General features: G+C 45.9%; 1 protein-coding gene across 1 annotated transcript in view; it reads left to right on the top strand.

The window, feature by feature from the left end:
- The window catches only part of SNX30 (sorting nexin family member 30), an 88135-nt gene that overhangs the window by 19100 nt on the left and 50451 nt on the right, over positions 1-18584 (top strand). The window contains exon 2 of the mRNA XM_075315948.1: positions 13442-13630. Coding sequence (XP_075172063.1) covers positions 13442-13630 — 189 coding nt within the window. The remainder of the gene's footprint in view (positions 1-13441; positions 13631-18584) is intronic.

Here is an 18584-nt window from a genome sequence, read left to right as displayed (position 1 = left end):
TTAGTGAGCACGTCTCCTTTGCTGAGATAATCCATCCACTTCACAGGTGTGGCATATCAAGATGCTGATTATACAGCATGATTATTGCACAGGTGTGCCTTAAGGCCCCGTCACACTAAGCAACATCGCTAGCAACATCGCTGCTAACGAACAACTTTTGTGACGTAGCAGCGATGTTGCTAGTGATGTCGCTGTGTGTGACATCCAGCAACAACCTGGCCCCTGCTGTGAGGTCGTTGGTTGTTGCTGAATGTCCTGGGCCATTTTTTAGTTGTTGCTGTCCCGCTGTGAAGCACAGATCGCTGTGTGTGACAGTGACAGAGCAACAACTAAATGTGCAGGCAGCAGGAGCCGGCTTCTGCGGACGCTGGTAACCACAATAAACATCAGGTAACCAAGAAGCCCTGTCCTTGGTTACCCGATATTTACCTTTTGATACCAGCCTCCGCCGCTCTCACTGTCAGTGCCGGCTCCTGCTCTGTGCACATGTAGCTGCAGGACACATCGGGTTAATTAACCCGATGTGTGCTGTAGCTAGGAGAGCAGGGAGCCAGCGCTAAGCGGTGTGCGCTGCTCCCTGCTCTGTGCAGCTGCACCCTGTACTCTATACCCTATATATGTACCCTGTGCAGCTGCACGGGGTGTGCGCTGCTCCCTGCTCTGTGCACATTTAGCTGCAGCACACATCGGGTAATTAACCCGATGTGTGCTGTAACTAGGAGAGCAGGGAGCCAGCGCTCAGTGTGTGCTGCTCCCTGCACGTGTAGCTGCGTGCGCTGGTAACCAAGGTAAATATCGGGTTGGTTACCCGATATTTACCTTAGTTACCAAGCGCAGCATCTTCCACGCGGCGCTGGGGGCTGGTCACTGGTTGCTGGTGAGCTCACCAGCAACTCGTGTAGCGACGCTCCAGCGATCCCTGCCAGGTCAGGTTGCTGGTGGGATCGCTGGAGCGTCGCAGTGTGACATCTCACCAGCAACCTCCTAGCAACTTACCAGCGATCCCTATCGTTGTTGGGATCGCTGGTAAGTTGTTTAGTGTGACTGGACCTTTAGGCTGGCCACAATAAAGTGTGCAGTTTTATCACACAGCATAATGCCACAGGCTTTGGGGGAGCATGTAATTGGCATACTGACTGCAGGGATGTCCACCAGAGCTGTTGTCTTTGAACTGAATGTTCATTTCTCTACTAGAAGTCCTCGCCAAAGGCGTTTCAGAGAATTTGGCAGTACAACCGGCCTCATAACCACACAGACCATGTGTAATCCCACCAGCCCAAGACCTCCACATCCAACATTTTCACCTTCAAGATCATCTGAGACCAGCCACTCGGACAGCTGCTGCAACAGTCTGTTTACATAACTAAAGAATTTCTGCACAGACTCGAACTATCCCATGGAATCTCACCTGCATGCTCGTCATCCTCATCAGGGTCTCCACATGATTGCAGTTCATCGTAAGCGACTTGAGTGGACAAATGCTCACATTCATTGACATCTGACATGTTGAAGTGTTGTCTTCACGGATGAATCGGTCTTTCTTGTACAGGACAGATGGCAGACTATGTTTATGGCGTCTTCTGGGTGAGCAGTTTGCTGATGTCAGCGTTGTGAATCAAGTGGCCCATGGTGGCAGTGGGGTTTTGATATGAGCTGATATGTTATGACAAAAGACACAGGTGCATATCATTAATGCCATTTTGAATGCACAGAGATACTATGTTAGGCTACATGCGCACGCTGCTTCTTTTTCGTGTTCACAAACTGCAGCCAAAACTGCAGCCAAAACTGCACCTTGTCAGAGAGAGCCTGGAAATGTCACAAAAAATGTAGGTGCTTTTTTTGGTGCATTTTTGCTGCTTTTTTGGTGCGTTTTTGGCTGCAGTTTTGTCAACAATTGTTTCATGTATTTTTCAGTTCAAACAAGCCCATAAAGCTTGTTGAATTGAAAAAAAAAAAATTAGAAATAAATAAATAATTAAAAAAAAATGGCATGCGGTCCCCCCCAATTTTAATGCCAGCCAGATAAAGCCATACGGCTGAAGGCTGGTATTCTCAGGATGGGGAGCCCCGCGTTATGGGGAGCCCCCCAGCCTAACAATATCAGCCAGCAGCCGCCCAGAATTGCCGCATACATTAGATGCGACAGTTCTGGGACTGTACCCGGCTCTTCCCGATTTGCCCTGGTGCGTTGGCAAATCGGGGTAATAAGGAGTTATTGGCAGCCCATAGCTGCCACTAAATCCTAGATTAATCATGTCAGGCGTCTATGAGACACCCTCCATGATTAATCTGTAAATTACAGTAAATAAACACACACACCCGAAAAGTCCTTTAATAGAAATAAAAAACACAAACACATTCCCTCATTACCAATTTATTAACCCCGACAAACCCTCCATGTCCGGCGTAATCCAGCATGCTCCAGCGTCGCATCCAGCTGTGCTGCATGGAGGTGACCGGAGAAGCAGCAGACACCTCCGGTCACCTCCATGCAGCTAATGAAGACAGCTGCGCGATCAGCTGAGCTGTCACCGAGGTTACCCGCGGCCACCGCTGAATCCAGCGGTGGCCGCGAGTAACCTCAGTGACAGCTCAGCTGATCGCGCTACAGCGTTGAGCCGGCAGGAGCGTGGAGGACGGGACTTTCAGCGGCGGCGGCGGTGGCAGTGAGAGGGGTCCATCATCTCCCCTGTGCGTGCACGCTGGGGACCGCGGTACTTCGGGGAACACGTGGAGGACGGGACTATCAGCGGCGGCAGCGAGAGGGGGATGGACGTTGGCAGCTGAAAACATTGATTTTTCCCTCTCGCTGCCGCCGCTGCTGATAGTCCCGTCCTCCACATCATCTCCCCTGTGCGTGCACGCTGGGGACAGTGGTACTTCGGGGAACACGTGGAGGACGGGACTATCAGCGGCGGCAGCAGCGAGAGGGAAAAACGAATGTTTTCAGCTGCCAATGTCCATCCCCCTCTCGCTGCCGCTGCTGATAGTCCCGTCCTCCACATCATCTCCCCTGGGGACAGCGGTACTTCGGGGAACACGTGGAGGACGGGACGGGACCACTTGCCTGACCTCACTTCCTGACAAATCACCTGCGTTTTTGCTAGCAAAAACGCAGGTAAAAGGCAGGTAAAATGCACCACTTCTGATTAGCATGCATTTTTCCTGCGTTTTTGATGCCCTCATTGATTTCAATGGGTGACAAATGTTGACAAAAACGCAGGAAGAATGAACATGCTGCATTTTTTTTGTCACAAACTTTTGACAAAAAAAACGCTGACAAATAAACTGCAATGTGCGCATGACAAATCTGACTTCTCATAGACTTTGCTGGGAAGTCAAATGTCAGAAAGTTCTGCTGACAAAACTGCAGCCAAAAAAGCAGCAAAAAAGCAGGAAAAAAAGCAGCGTGCGCATGTAGCCTAAGGCTACTTTCACACATCAGTTTTCTGCATTCAGGCACAATCCTTTTTTTTTCCTGATCCAAAGGATCCGGCAAAAAAATGTAAAACCGGATGCGGTTTTTAACGGATCTGTTATGCCGGATGCGTACAAAACCGGATCCGGTGGATACGGTTTGCATCCGGTCTGTCTTTTTTTTTTTTTTTTTTTTTTTTTTTTTTTTGAAGGATCAGCTTTTTTTAATTAATTTGGTGCATGCGCAGTTTACAAAAACTGATCCGGTAGCCGCATCCATTTTTTACCGCATTGCGCCGGATCCGGCGTCCATAGGCTTTCATTTTGAAACACGCCATCCGGCACGATGCGTTTTTTTTGCCGGACAAAAAAACGTTGCAAGACACGTTGCCTCCGGCCGCCACTTTGATAAATTTTGCCGCATCCGGAAAAAACCGGATGCAACGCAAAGCCATCAGGTACAATCCAGTAACAATGCAAATCTATGGGGATAAAACGGATGCGGTACCGGATCCGTTTAACTCGTTTTTTTCCGGATTGTACCTGATGGGGAAAAAACTGATGTGTGAAAGTAGCCTAAAGAGCTCTTAAGGCCCCGTCACACTAAGCAACATCGCTAGCAACATCGCTGCTAACGAACAACTTTTGTGACGTTGCTAGCGATGTTGCTGTGTGTGACATCCAGCAACAACCTGGCCCCTGCTGTGAGGTCGTTGGTTGTTGCTGAATGTCCTGGGCCATTTTTTAGTTGTTGCTGTCCCGCTGTGAAGCACAGATCGCTGTGTGTGACAGCGAGACAGCAACAACTGAATGTGCAGGCAGCAGGAGCCGGCTTCTGCGGAGGCTGGTAACCAATGTAAACATCGGGTAACCAAGAAGCCCTGTCCTTGGTTACCCGATATTTACCTTTGTTACCAGCCTCCGCCGCTCTCACTGTCAGTGCCGGCTCCTGCTCTGTGCACATGTAGCTGCAGGACACATCGGGTTAATTAACCCGATGTGTGCTGTAGCCAGGAGAGCAGGGAGCCAGCGCTAAGCATTGTGCGCTGCTCCCTGCTCTGTGCACATTTAGCTGCAGTACACATCGGGTAATTAACCTGATGTGTGCTGTAACTAGGAGAGCAAGGAGCCAGCGCTAAGCATTGTGCGCTGCTCCCTGCTCATGTGGCTGGTCACTGGTTGCTGGTGAGCTCACCAGCAACTCGTGTAGCCACGCTCCAGCGATCCCTGCCAGGTCAGGTTGCTGGTGGGATCGCTGAAGCGTCGCAGTGTGACATCTCACCAGCAACCTCCTAGCAACTTACCAGCGATCCCTATCGTTGTTGGGATCGCTGGTAAGTTGCTTAGTGTGACTGGACCTTTAGTCTTTATCTATGCTAGTGTATACAGGGATAGTTAGGCAGGGATTAGCAGTATACACCCAGAACTGCTCATGGGTCTGGCTGCATATTGCACCTTACAGGGTCCCTTTAACTATAGGATTAGTAACTGCTGTGCTTAATAAAGTTATGTGGGGGTGGCAGAAGGGAGGGGGGATATTGGGAATTGATGGCGCTATAATAATAATAATAATAATAATAATAATAATAATATTATCGAGCTGTAGGTGAATACGATGGTACCGGGAGTTTATTGCACCTGACAGGTTTCCTTTTAACTATTATGTGTGTTTCCTTGAAAATAAGACAGGGTCTTATATTATATTTATTTTTTCCACCGAAAGATGGGCTGGGGCTTATTTTTAGGGGATGGGGTGTCCCCCCACCCAATGAATAGCAATCCAAATTTTATTCTTTTATTCAAAGTCACATCGCATTATGGAACATAACTTTCCAAACAATGCACACACTGTCACGCTTCCCGTGTATTCCCCACGTTGTGTGCACATGTATACAATTTGCATACTTGCGGTCACATGCCAAGTAGTCTCATCAGCTGGCTCTTCTCTTCCCTGTAGAGCAGCTCAGTGAGACTAGTCCCTCACCAGACCACCCAACCACAGGAGGAATGCAGGAGAATATTACAATAGATTTTCAACCAAGTGTTTGAGTCCAAGCTGGTATTGCTGCTATTTGCAACATGACATTGAAAAGTGCGTAGTACTACAGTATATGGCGTCATTAATCCAGCAGTAACTGTGCAGCACTCCTGTCTTTATTATCCGTAGAGGCTGTGATGAATGGCTGCTTTCTCTGCTGTATACTTGTGACTATGCTTCTTATATGCAAACATAAAAGCTGCTGGGAACGAAACAATATGTCACCCCCTTGAGTTCTGCAGATCTATAAATAAATGTGCCAATAAGTTCAGCAAGTCTGTGCTCTCCATTAATTCAAGGCTGATTGCCAGCAGTAGCATAGTGTGCAGTCAGAGGAAAAAGGGCTTTTTTCTGTGTGTTTCTAAGGCACTGCGTTATTATAAGCAGAATTCATTTTAATAAAGGTTTTGTTCACATGCAGCATTTTATTTAAAAGCTGCTTTTCAGTACCTGCAAAAGCAGTGGTGAGACTTCAGAAGTCTCATACACATACGTCCTTTACTTATTTTATTTATTTTATTTTTATTCCTGACTGATTTAAGAAATGCTTTTTTGTTTTCTTAGAATCTGCAGCATGTCATTTCTTTCAGCGTTTTTTTTTTTTTGCTGAATAAATCCTAACTTTATTGAACAGATACGGTAGACAAAGCACACATGTAATCCATACCCAAAAAATAGCTGTGTAAATGTCGCAAAATGGGCTTTTTGACCACAATGGTTTTTTTTTTTTTGCAAAAAGAGCAATTTTTGGCTGTAGAAAAAAATACAGCAAAATTGATCTAAACACCAAAACTAAATACCGTATCTTTCGTTTTATAAGACGCACCCCAAGTTGAGATGAAAAAAGGTGTAAAAAAAAAAAAAAAAAAAAAGGGGGGTACGTCCTATACTCCGGTGGTGTCTTACTGTAGGGGACAACAGCGGTGGTGGAGCAGGGGTCTTAGGAGGCAGGGGCGGTGGTGGAGAAGGGCTGTGCTTGCTTGCTGTGTGGCCGCCTGTGCTGGCTGTGTGGAGCAGGGCGGTGCAGCCTGCTGAATGCTCTGTCGGCGGTGCGATCTTCAAATAATGCCGCCCAGAATCGGCGCCTGCACAGATTGAGCTCTCAGCTCAATGACTATCCAAGAGCTCCATCTGTGCACGCGTAGACTCCTGGCAGCATTTGAAGATCACACTGCCAATAGATGATCTCACCCGCTGTATCGCCCTGCTTCGCACAGCCCTGCACCGCCGACAGGGCATCTCACCCGCCGCACCGCCCTGCTCCACACAGCCCCCACCGCAGCCAGCACAGCGTCCATTCTCCACCTGCCGTTAAGCTACATTCAGATTTTAAGACGCACCCCTCATTTTCCTCCCAAATGTTTGGGAGGAAAAATGCGTCTTATAATCCGGAAAATACGGTAAATCTAAAAACTGTAATATATCCACTTAATATATGGACCTCTCTATGGAATGTATGTGTAAATGTATAAATATATACCAGGAGCAAATGAGCCGTGCACACAAATATAAGTGCCACTTATAAATAAACTGTATACATTTACAATGTTGTACAAAAGATTTAGGCAGGAATGGAAGAACTATGACAAAATAAGAATGCAGTAAAGAAAAATGTTAAACGGGACCTCACTGCTGATACTTGGTGCTTGGTGCATGTATCATACACTGACTGCACAATTTTTAAAAAACACTTTAAATCCTCTAGGAGATCGAGCCACACAGGAGACTAGTCTGACATGCTTGTCCCCGACACCTTCTTCACTGTCATTGAATGAAAAGGGTTTTACGCTGCAGTGTTTCAAACATACCTGGCTGAAATCATAGTTGTTCCAAATATTGTGGAGCACTAACCACCGATCTTGTATAGATTTCTGTTTCTACATATAATCCCACATAGATCGATGTTCAGTTCAGGTTTTCCAGTATTGTCGTTATTTACACTGAAAATAGTTCTTAGGGTATGTGCGCACGTTGCTTTTTACCTGCTTTTTACCTGCTTTTTTGCTGCTTTTTCTTCTGCGCTGTTTAATGCCAAAATGGATGTGTTCTTCTATTCAAGCAAAGTCTATGGGAATTTGGGTTTCTTGTTCACACTATGTTGTTCAAAATGCTGCCTTTTTGTGGCAGAACGTTGGTCAAAAACTCAGCTTTGCAGTGCAAAACCCAAATGGCAAAAACAATTGACATGTTGCTTCTTTGAAAAGCTGAGTTTTTGACCAACGTTCTGCCACAAAAAGGCAGCATTTTGAACAACATAGTGTGAACAAGAAACCCAAATTCCCATAGACTTTGCTTGAATAGAAGAACACATCCATTTTGGCATTAAACAGCGCAGAAGAAAAAGCAGCAAAAAAGCAGGTAAAAAGCAACGTGCGCACATACCCTTAATGCTATTGGCTGTACATTTGGCTCTAAAATTTATTTTGCTACAGAACAAACGACCCCAATCCGATGCCACAATGATGGTATTGTACTGCTATTTCCCTTTTGTAATCTTGCGTTATTCAGCAGTGGCATCAGCTCAGATCTGACAAAAACCAAGGGGACCCAGCTACACTCTTCTACTGTTCAGAGAAGTCTGGCAAGAAGTTGTTTCTGGGAGGATTGCAGCCACAAATACTATAATCTAGGGAAAAAATGACCAAGTGACTCAACTATGCAGATAAACATAAGAATTGGGGTGCAATGAAATGGCACAGGTGCTCTGGACTGATGGATCAAAATGTGAAAAATGTGTTGGGTTTTTTTTTTTTTGCCGAAAGCCCGGAGATGTGTACAATAATAAGGGTCTGCAGCTAACAATGAAGGATGATGGAGGTTCCTTGCAAGTTTTGGGCCTGAATTTAGGCAATTGTAATTGGGAATTGGGCACAAAATTTACTTTGTCCTCAACGGAGCACCCAATCTCTGCCTCGGAATACAGATTCAATATTATTCCTGTCTGTCTGCAGATGCGCTATTTACCTAGATGAATCCTAGTTCTTTCCCTCCTTTCTTAGATGTTTTGTTTTTGTTTTTTTGTTTTTTTTTTTGTTTTTTGGGTTTTTTTTTTTTTAACCACAAGGTACATTTTAATCAATAGATCATGGGGGGAAAAAATATATTTTCTACAATTGGATGTTTAAAAGTATTCCTGAGCTGAGATCTTATATGTGCGCTTACAGTTTACTGTGTAATGGATGTGTCTGACCGTACAGGGACATGGTCTGGTCTTACAACATCTCCTGGCCAGGGGAGGATGCAAAAGAGCGTATACCGCCAAGACAGTATAGAATCGCAGCTTATTCTTTCTGTGAGGTAAAACATTTCCCTGTTTTTAAACTCGTTTTATCTCACAAAAAGCTGCATCTGTTATCCTGTGCTATGTTTGTTTCTCCCTTGCCAAAGAGATGTGGTATGTTCAGACGGTGTGCCTGCACGGTCAGACACAGCAGTTACACAGTACATAGCCTGTATTAGATTCTCAGCATGGTAACTTATTTTTTTTAAGCCCTTCCAATTGTGGAAATTGTTGGTTTTCCAAGATCTGTTGATTTTTTTTAAAGGTACTTTGATTAGAGATGAGTGAACATGAATAGTAAAGCTTGGTGTTCGCACCAAACAGACTTTCCCAAAAAATCAGTGTTTGAGTTCGGGTGCTTTACACATGCAAACCACTCATGCGAGCATCGCTGTGCTTGGGGACGCTTGGTGCTCAGCCCAGTGCGAGCCGCTTGTAGTGTTGGAATGCCTCGCACTGCAGGTAAAATCAGCATCATCAGATGTAGTGTGCACACAAAAAAACCCAACCCGGTTTTCCCTCCCCTGGAAGTGTTCTGTATAAGGCTGGATGTATGTGGTCCGGGTCCAGAACTGAACTTCATCTAGTGTGGCTGAACTAGCAGAACCCAAACTTCAATGGGTCTGCTCCTCTCTATTCGTGAGTAAAAATGTTTGCCAGCACTGCTACATAGTCAATGCTGAATATATGGTAAGCAAATAAAGCTAATATATGGCACACAGGGAATCTTCAGGTAGTGACCAGTATATGTGAGGATCAGACAAAAAAAACAGGTTAAATTTCATCCATCTAGAGCAGACAAATATGCGGCACTCACCACTGATTCTGTAATAAAAAATAAGGCTGGTTTCACACTACGTTTATTTAACATCCGTCCATAACGTTTTTTTAGCGGAAAAGCGGATCCAGTGCAAATGCGTTTTCATTTCAATGCATTTGCAATGGACTCGCGTTAACATGCGTTCACCTGCGTTTGCGTGCATTATGGTGAGGATCCAGCGACTTGCAGTTTTTTAACATGTTTCAAAAACGCTACTTGTAGCGTTTTTGAGCTGCGTCCAAATACTGCAAGTCGCTGGATCCTGACTAAACAGCACACAAGCGCATGTGAACGCTGGCGTGCTGATAGGCAGGATCCTGCTTTTGTACTGAGCATGCCCAGAAAGTACTGAGCATGCCCAGAACCAGTCTCGCGTGATCTGTCTATCTCTCTACTCCCTCCCTCACCCTCTCTCTCTCTATCTCTGTCTTTCCCCCTTCCTCCCCTTCCTCTCTCTCCCACCTGAGAGCTGCGGACACTCGTAACCAAGGTAAATATCGCGTAACCACTTCTCTTAGTTACCCGATGTTTACGTTGGTTACGTGTGCAGACAGCCCTGCTCCTAGCAGCTGCAGACACTCGTAACCAAGATAAATATCGGGTATCCAAGCCCGATGTTTACCTTGGTTACCAGCGTCTGCAGCTGTCAGAAGCCGGCTCCCAGTCTAGTTCCCCTCACTCCCGATCACATGACTCCAATGCCCGCCCCTAAACATCCAGTGACAGGATCCTGCAAAATAACAGATGCGTTTGCATACGTTTTTTGCTGTAAAAGCAGGATCCGCTTTTCCGCTAAAAAAACGTTATGGACGGATGTTAAATAAACGTAGTGTGAAACCAGCCTAACACTTTACTGGCACGTTATATGGAGGATGTGGAATAAAAGGAGCAACAGCTGTTTCATGTGTCGTCGCTCTTCCGGCTTTGTGAGCCGGGATAAGCATGGTTACATGTGAAACAGCTGTCACTCCACATCAATAGAAGGCAGAAATACAGTACCCGGCCGCGGCCACTATCGGAAGACCGAGCGTCTTCAAAACTGATTGTGTCCGGCCGCCGACACTGAGATCAACTGATTGGTGGGGTGTCTGACCCCGGCCGATCAGACATTGATGACCTATCCTAGGGATAGGCCGTCACTGTAAAAGTAGTGGATAATCTCTCTTAAATATATGCCTGTAGTGAATAAATGAAAATACGTAATCAAGTTAGAATTTGCTACCAAGGTATAGCAGAAGCTGAGGCTGGCACTGCATGAACTATTTTATGGACATTCACCTTATAAACATAATGCAACCTTTTTATCAGTGTTACTTTTCTGGATGACACAACCATGTGGTTAGTGTTAAAGAAAACCATGGCACCACAAAAGACACATGGTGGTACCAGCCACAACAGTAACCATCAGGCTTTCTGGCAAAAGGCTCTGGGCTGTGTAAGTCGGACTGTCAGCTTGCCACCTTCTTAGGCTGCATTTACTGAAAGATTGTCATTAACAATCATTTTTTAGAACACTCTTCCTGATAACCTTTCAGGATAAGCAGACTGCCGATGAGTGAGCAAAAAGCTTGTTGATCAAGTGAAATGAGTGTTTCCGCAGTATAAAATATAATCATTCTTTGCGGTGCATCGTTCTTTGTAACTGCACTGAGCGATCTGTTATCGATCACTCTATGAACAATGTGTACTATGGTCTGCCTGTGTAAACAGGCTATTAAATGACTGCCGATCAGTAAAGCTTTACCATTCGGCAATCCTGTAGTACTGCCAGTTGGTCCATGTAAACCAGGGGTGGGCAATTAATTTTCCCATGGGGCCGCATGAGAAATTGTGATTGGTTTAGAGGGCCGGACTAATATAATTACCTCAGTTCTACCCAATATACTACATCACTACACCCCCTCCATATACTACACCTGTAATATACTACATAACTACACCCCCCATATACTACACCTGTATTATACTACACTCCCTCCATATACCTGTAATATACTACACCCCCATATACACCTGTATTATACTACACCACTATATATTACACCTCCGATATACTACATCATTACACCCCTATATACTACACCTGTAATATAGTACACCTCCATATAGTACACCTGTAATATACTACACCTCCATATAGTACACCTGTAATATACTACATCACTACACCCCATATACTACACCTGTAATATAGTACACCCCCATATAGTACACCTGTAATATACTACACCTCCATATATCACACCTGTAATATACTACAACTCCATATAGTACACCTGTAATATACTACATCACTACACCCCATATACTACACCTTTAATATAGTACACCCCCATATAGTACACCTGTAATATACTACACCTCCATATAGCACACCTGTAATATACTACACCTCCATATAGCACACCTGTAATATACTACACCTCCATAGAGCACACCTGTAATATACACCTCCATAGAGCACACCTCTAATATACACCTCCATAGAGCACACCTGTAATATACACCTCCATAGAGCACACCTGTAATATACTACGCCTCCATATGGTACACCTGTAATATACTACATCACTATATACACCTCCATTTAGCACACCTGTAATATACTACACCCCCATATGTCACACACCCTGCTCCCCATACAGCCTGCACCCCCATATCACACACACTACACCCCATACAGCCTGCACCCCCATATCACACACACTACACCCCATACAGCCTGCACCCCCATATCACACACCCTGCCCACATATCTCACCCTGCCTGTACCCCAACTTACCCCTCTCAAACACTCTGCACCCCTTCACATCCTTCTGTCAGTCTGCAGCCCTCATATGCCACTCACCCTGCAGCTCCATCTTCCCTCATATGCCCCTCACCCTGCAACTCCATCTTCCCACATATGCCACTCACCCTGCAGCTCCAGCTTCCCACATATGCACTCACCCTGCAGCTCCATCTTCCCTCATATGCCACTCACCCTGCAGCTCCATCTTCCCACATATGCCACTCACCCTGCAGCTCCAGCTTCCCACATATGCCACTCACCCTGCAGCTCCAGCTTCCCACATATGCCACTCACCCTGCAACTCCATCTTTCCTCATATGCCACTCACCCTGCAACTCCATCTTTCCTCATATGCCACTCACCCTGCAACTCCATCTTCCCTCATATGCCACTCACCCTGCAACTCCATCTTCCCTCATATGCACTCACCCTGCAGCCCCCCTCCCCCTCATGTCCCCTCTTTTCTCATTACCAGTCATCATGTGTCCACATCTCCTTCAGCATTCAGCATGTCTTGCTTTCTGCCCGGCATCCTGTGTCTCCTCCCACACAGTCACATGGGCGTGACATCATCGCAGGTCCTGCAAGATGAATTATTCCGTCTGCTGTGCTGCTTCTTCTGCCCGGCGGGAACTTTTGAAATGACACACGCAGCGCAGTACTGACAACGTCAGAGCGCGCGTGTGTCACTGACAATTAGTGCCGGCAGGGAACAGAGGAAAGACTCCTGCGTTCCGCTGCCTGCACTGACTGTGCGGACCTGCACAGGATCTCTTCCTGCTCGGCACGCTGCAGCCCGGCTCCACTGCACCGGCTGAAGACGGGCGGGCCGGTCACAGAGAGCAGGCGGGCCGGATGTGGCCCGCGGGCCGCCCCTTGCCCAGGTCTGATGTAAACGGTTCCTTAGAGACTCCGCCTGAGGCAAAATGCTCATCTTGCCTCATAGTATGTGTGGCCCTGCATAGAACTCATTTCTTGGAGAGCTCTGTGTCAGTAGCCTTTACAACCACTATGGAACTAGAGCTGTTCTACATATAAACATGCATAGATCTGTATATCCTCATCTGTTTTTATATTTTATTTCTGCTGTAGGACCTTAGCTTGCCAAATGGTACCCCCGCAGACACATCGAGCCCAGCTTCTTCTTCGTCACTTCTTAACAGACTACAACTAGATGATGACATGGACGGCGAGACAAGGGACCTATTTGTTACAGTTGATGACCCAAAGAAACATGTGTGCACTATGGAAACCTATATAACTTACCGGGTTATGACCAAGGTAAGCCTCTGAATAAGTATGCTATTATTGTCCCTTCTTCTGAAAGTATAAAGCATAGCTGTCTGCTTTTCCTGTTAAAGAATCATACATTTGTAGCAGAAGTCAATGGCATGCTGTAATAATTCTTTTACCTGAATGCTAATATGGTATATTACATTTTCTTCCCTCCTCATCACCTTATGCTCATGGGGAAACTATAACCTTACTATATCACGCAGAGCAACTGTCTTTTAAGAGTGAATTTTTTGCTTTATGTTCCACGCAAAAAGACAAGAGATCCATCGAAAACTTGTCTGTTTCTGCAAAAAATTATTAAGAATTGAGTCGCTGATGGTTATCGTTGTAACAATGTGACACTTGGTATGAGCCAACTACTACATTTACGTGTAAAATGTAACAAATGAAAGAAATCCTAAAAATTGTGCTTCTACCGCGTACATTCATGGTTTATCGCTGTATAGGCCATAAATATACAGTAGATGCATGTCCTAACAATCTGGAGTACAGGAGCACGTCTCATGCCAGTGTGGCGCCCCAGCAATCTGGTTGCCACAGCACTGTTGCCTTCCTCAAAAGGGTTAATGCTGAGCCTGGAGGTAGTTGGGGGAAGTCCATTGGCCAGTAAGTACCATCGTCCAACACAGTGTCTCCCCCAGGCCAGCAGAGGGAGCTCGAAACCTGGAGTTCCAGGGAGATTCCTTAAAGGGAACCTGTCATCAGAAATTTGGCTATAAAGCTAAAAGTTTCCCCATCTGCAGCTCCTGGGCTGCATTCTAGGAAGCTTCCTATAGTTTTTGTGGCCCCTTTTATTCCAAAATAAATACTTTATAAACTTGTACCTTTTTTCTTATGCAAATTTCTTTAATCGTCCATGGGGGCGGGCTGCCTGATGTACGTTGCTGTCCTCCTGCCGATTTACGCCGCCCCCGAACGCTGAATTTCAAACCTCAGGACGCCGCCCCTGGTCCCGCGCATGCGCTGTGCTACTGTAGTGGTGCCGTGCACTGCGTGCACGTGTGACCGCTAGTGACGCTTTGCGCGGGCACCGACTGCTCCGTCCGCTCCTCCCATCTATTTCCTGCTGCTGAGCAGGATGGGAAGGTGACGTCTGGTCATCTGGCCAGCGAGTAGAACGCTGGAGGAATAGGCGAAAGTGCGGTCACGAGGTTATGGGCGGCACTTGCTGATGACACTCACAGCGCCGCCCATAACGTCGTGCCCGCGCAAAGCGTCACTAGCGGTCACACGTGCACGCAGTGCACGGCACCGCTACAGTAGCACAGCACAGCGCATGCGCGGGACCACGGGCGCCCAGGGGCGGCGTCCTGAGGTTTGAAATTCAGCGTTCGGGGGCGGCGTAAATCGGCAGGAGGACAGCAACGTACATCAGGCAGCCCGCCCCCATGGAAGATTTAAGAAATTTGCATACAAAAAGGTACAAGTTTATAAAGTATTTATTTTGGAATAAAAGGGGCCACAAAAACTATAGGAAGCTTCCTAGAATGCAGCCCAGGAGCTGCAGAGGGGGGAACTTTAGCTTTATAGCTAAATTTCTGATGACAGGTTCACTTTAAGCTCTAACCTGGGGGAGGAGTTAGTCAGTCTGTGAGGAGAGTTCAGGGAAGAAGGAACTCGAGTAGTGTGGTGTGTGAGCTGGGAGCTGAGCTGGATCGTTCAGCCCAGGAAAAACACAGTCCACAGCGAGGCATAGAGGAAAAGGACATTGGAGAGTGGAGCGCAGCCAGCTCACCCCAACGTCCTCACTAAGGAAACCGAATACCGGAATTCGGGGCCACTCTATTACCGGTGGTCTCATCCGGAGGACGAGATGACTGCAGGTCTCCGTCCACCCCACACCCGGAGGCGCAGCTGTGGAGTCAGGACTTGGTGCCAGGGTAGGAAGAGCGGCACCTGTGACAATCCACGCAGCCTGCCATACGTAGAAGGTAATAAATTACCTCAGAGAGCGACAGAACGGGTCTCAGCATTGCTGAAACAGTGAGACCCCCGCCTACCCAGACAGAGGGTAGGGAGCAGGCCTCCTTACTCACCTGGCCAGTGTGAGTTCCCTGACTGCTTCCAGGCTACCGAATCGCCGCTACCAACTGTAACAGACTCCCTGGAGGTCACCGACTGAGGACAAGTAAAGGAGAAGATATAAAGAAATAATTGTCTGTGTCTGTTCCTTTCTACTGCCCTGTCGGACCTGCACCTCATCAATAAACACCATAGACTTTTCCAAAGGTTGCCCTGGGGTACCTGCTCCACCTGTGGGGAGCAAGAAACACCTCAGCTGCCACAACATCAGCCCCGGAGGTCCCTTCCAGCAGCTGCGGCTTCATAGCCGCACAATTCCACAGTTGGCATCACGTATTTCAATAAACTACAACTCCCATCATCACCTCACCCATCAGCCACATTAATTGACTCTGCCAGGGTCACGGAGTCGGGCCTCGCCACCGCTGACCACCCCGGACTAGTCCGGCCCGACAGTCACCTAAGTCCCTGTAGCAGGCGAGTCACCAGCAGTGCTCAAAACTCCCATACAACAGTTGGGTATTCACTTCTCCACTGATTAACATGTGAGTCAGGGTCTTGTTCTCAAGACTAGTCCTATTGGTCAGACCTACATCTACTGTACATTTATAGCATATACTGTGATATGCAACAAATGAACTGGATGGTAGGAGCTCTTTATATACTTCTCTTACACTTCTATTTAAAGGAAACCTGTCAGGTCCAATATGCACCCAGAACCACGAGCAGTTCTGGGTGCATACTGCTAATCCCTGCCTAACCATCCCTGTATACACTAGCATAGATAAAGAGATCTTTAGAAAAAGTATTTCTAAAGATCTCTTTTCTTATGCTAATGAATGCAGGGACTAGTCCCAAGGGCGTTTATATCCCCCGACTAGCCGCACTCTTAGAATGTTGGCACACCCACAGGGGTGTACTAACATTCTATTCAATGCAGCGTCACCAGCGGTGACGCGTGTATCTGTGCTCTGTGTGACTGCGCTCCTGAATGCCGGGCACTTCCGGTCATGCGCAGTATGAAACCTGGTGTACGCGTCCCACCTTCAGAGATGTCTACTGCGCATGACTGGAAGCGCGGTCACAGCGAGCACAGGTACACGCGGCACCGGTGGTGACGCTACATTGAATAGCATGTTAGGATGCCCCTGTGGGCGTGCCAACCTGCTAAGATGACTGACTACCCGGGAATATAACACCCTTGGGACTAGTCCCCACATTCATTAGCATAAGATAAAAGATCTTTAGAAATACTTTTTTTCTAAAGATCCCTTTATCTATACTAGTGTATACAGGGACAGTTAGGCAGGGATTAGCAATATGTACCTAGAACTGCTTGTGGTTTTGGGTGCATATTGCACCTTACAGGTTCCCTTTAAGAACTGACTGCAGTCCTGCATGTGCACCTTTTTCCTTGTACAGCAGGAGTCCTATTAAAACCCATATAATTTAATTAGGTTCTCAAAACCTCAACCTACTACAAAACTAATCAGAATATTGATAAGGCTCCTACTTCGCTCTGGTCCCTTGTTTAGTGCAACAATCTTTCTACATTCTAAAATCTGATTGAAACCCTTCATATTTAAAGGGGTTGTCTAGATTTGGGCCAAGAACCTGCAGTTACTGTGTCTGCAGGCTGCACCACATATTGTCTTCATCGGCGTTCCCAGTGTGAGCAATCGCTTGAATATATGTATGCGATTTGCATATGATTGCTCACATGCTAACTAGTCTTATCTGGATCCTCAAATTTGCCTCTATTGAGAAATGATAAACAAGTCTGGTCAGCACGTGATCACAAGTATGCTTGCTCTCATCGGAAATTCTGAGGAATCATAACAGCGTGTTGTGCAGTCTGCACTCAGAGACAACCTCTTTAAACAGTTTTCATTAGTGAGTAGTGTTTGGGTAGAGTCATGGACCATGTTGCATACAGCTAGAAGAGCTGTATGACCGCTTGTTTGATTTTCCACTACCAATTTTTTTTTTTTTTCTCAAACTTTAAAAGGATGTGTGCAGACCGAAAAGTAGATGGATGGATTTTTTATTTTTTTTCCCGATCATAGCTATTGTGTGGTGGGTGTCTCATTAGGAAAGCAATAGCAATTAGCAGGCACCACTATAGGAGAATGAAAGCCTGCTCATTACAAAAAGTGAAAAACACTTTTTTTTTTTTTTTTTCCTTGTAAGATGAGTAAACCTCCTCGACTAGAAATGCAATAATTGCACTGGTATGCAAAAGTTTGGTTTATGAATATTATTTCAAATCCATTGACTGATTCTTACGTTTTCTTATGCCCTGATTGCAAAACACACTTCTGTTTTAAACCATTACATATAGATTTTGTACAAAATGCGTGTACAATTACGTACAAGCGAGATGAACAACAAAAATCTTTATTGTAGCCAAAAATGTGCACAATACGATAAATAAAAATTTATTGAACATTCATTGTTCAACTTTATTGGAAATCAGTTTTTGCGCCTATGCGCTTCAAAGAAGCTTCTCTTCATACTTTTCCTCTTATAGAAAGTCTGCAGATTTTCTCTGTGACGCATTCAGCAGTCGTCTCCCATCATGTTCACGTTCCGTCTACCTTGGTATCATCGTTCCATCGCCTTGATGTCCTGATAAAATTTTTTTTTTTTTTTTTTGCTAACTGCACCAAGATTTTTAAGAAAGTATACCAAATGGAATTGTAGAAAATGTAACTTCAAATTCATCAGACAACCCGTTTTTGTTTTCAAACATGTCGTCCTTCGTGAGTTTCCAAATATCAGGACCCACAAACATGCCTGCCTTCAGTTTTGCTTAAGACAGTCCCTAAAACTTTGTACACGGGTACTTGTCTCTCCTTGTTTCTCCTTCCGGTAGAGCTTTCACAAACTTCATCAGTCCTAACTTATTGTAGAGTGG

This window comes from Anomaloglossus baeobatrachus, chromosome 1 (assembly GCF_048569485.1).
Source record: "Anomaloglossus baeobatrachus isolate aAnoBae1 chromosome 1, aAnoBae1.hap1, whole genome shotgun sequence".
NCBI classification, from domain to species: Eukaryota; Metazoa; Chordata; class Amphibia; order Anura; family Aromobatidae; genus Anomaloglossus; species Anomaloglossus baeobatrachus.
Note: the sequence above shows the minus strand (reverse complement) of the source record. Positions and strands in the feature narration are given on the sequence as shown.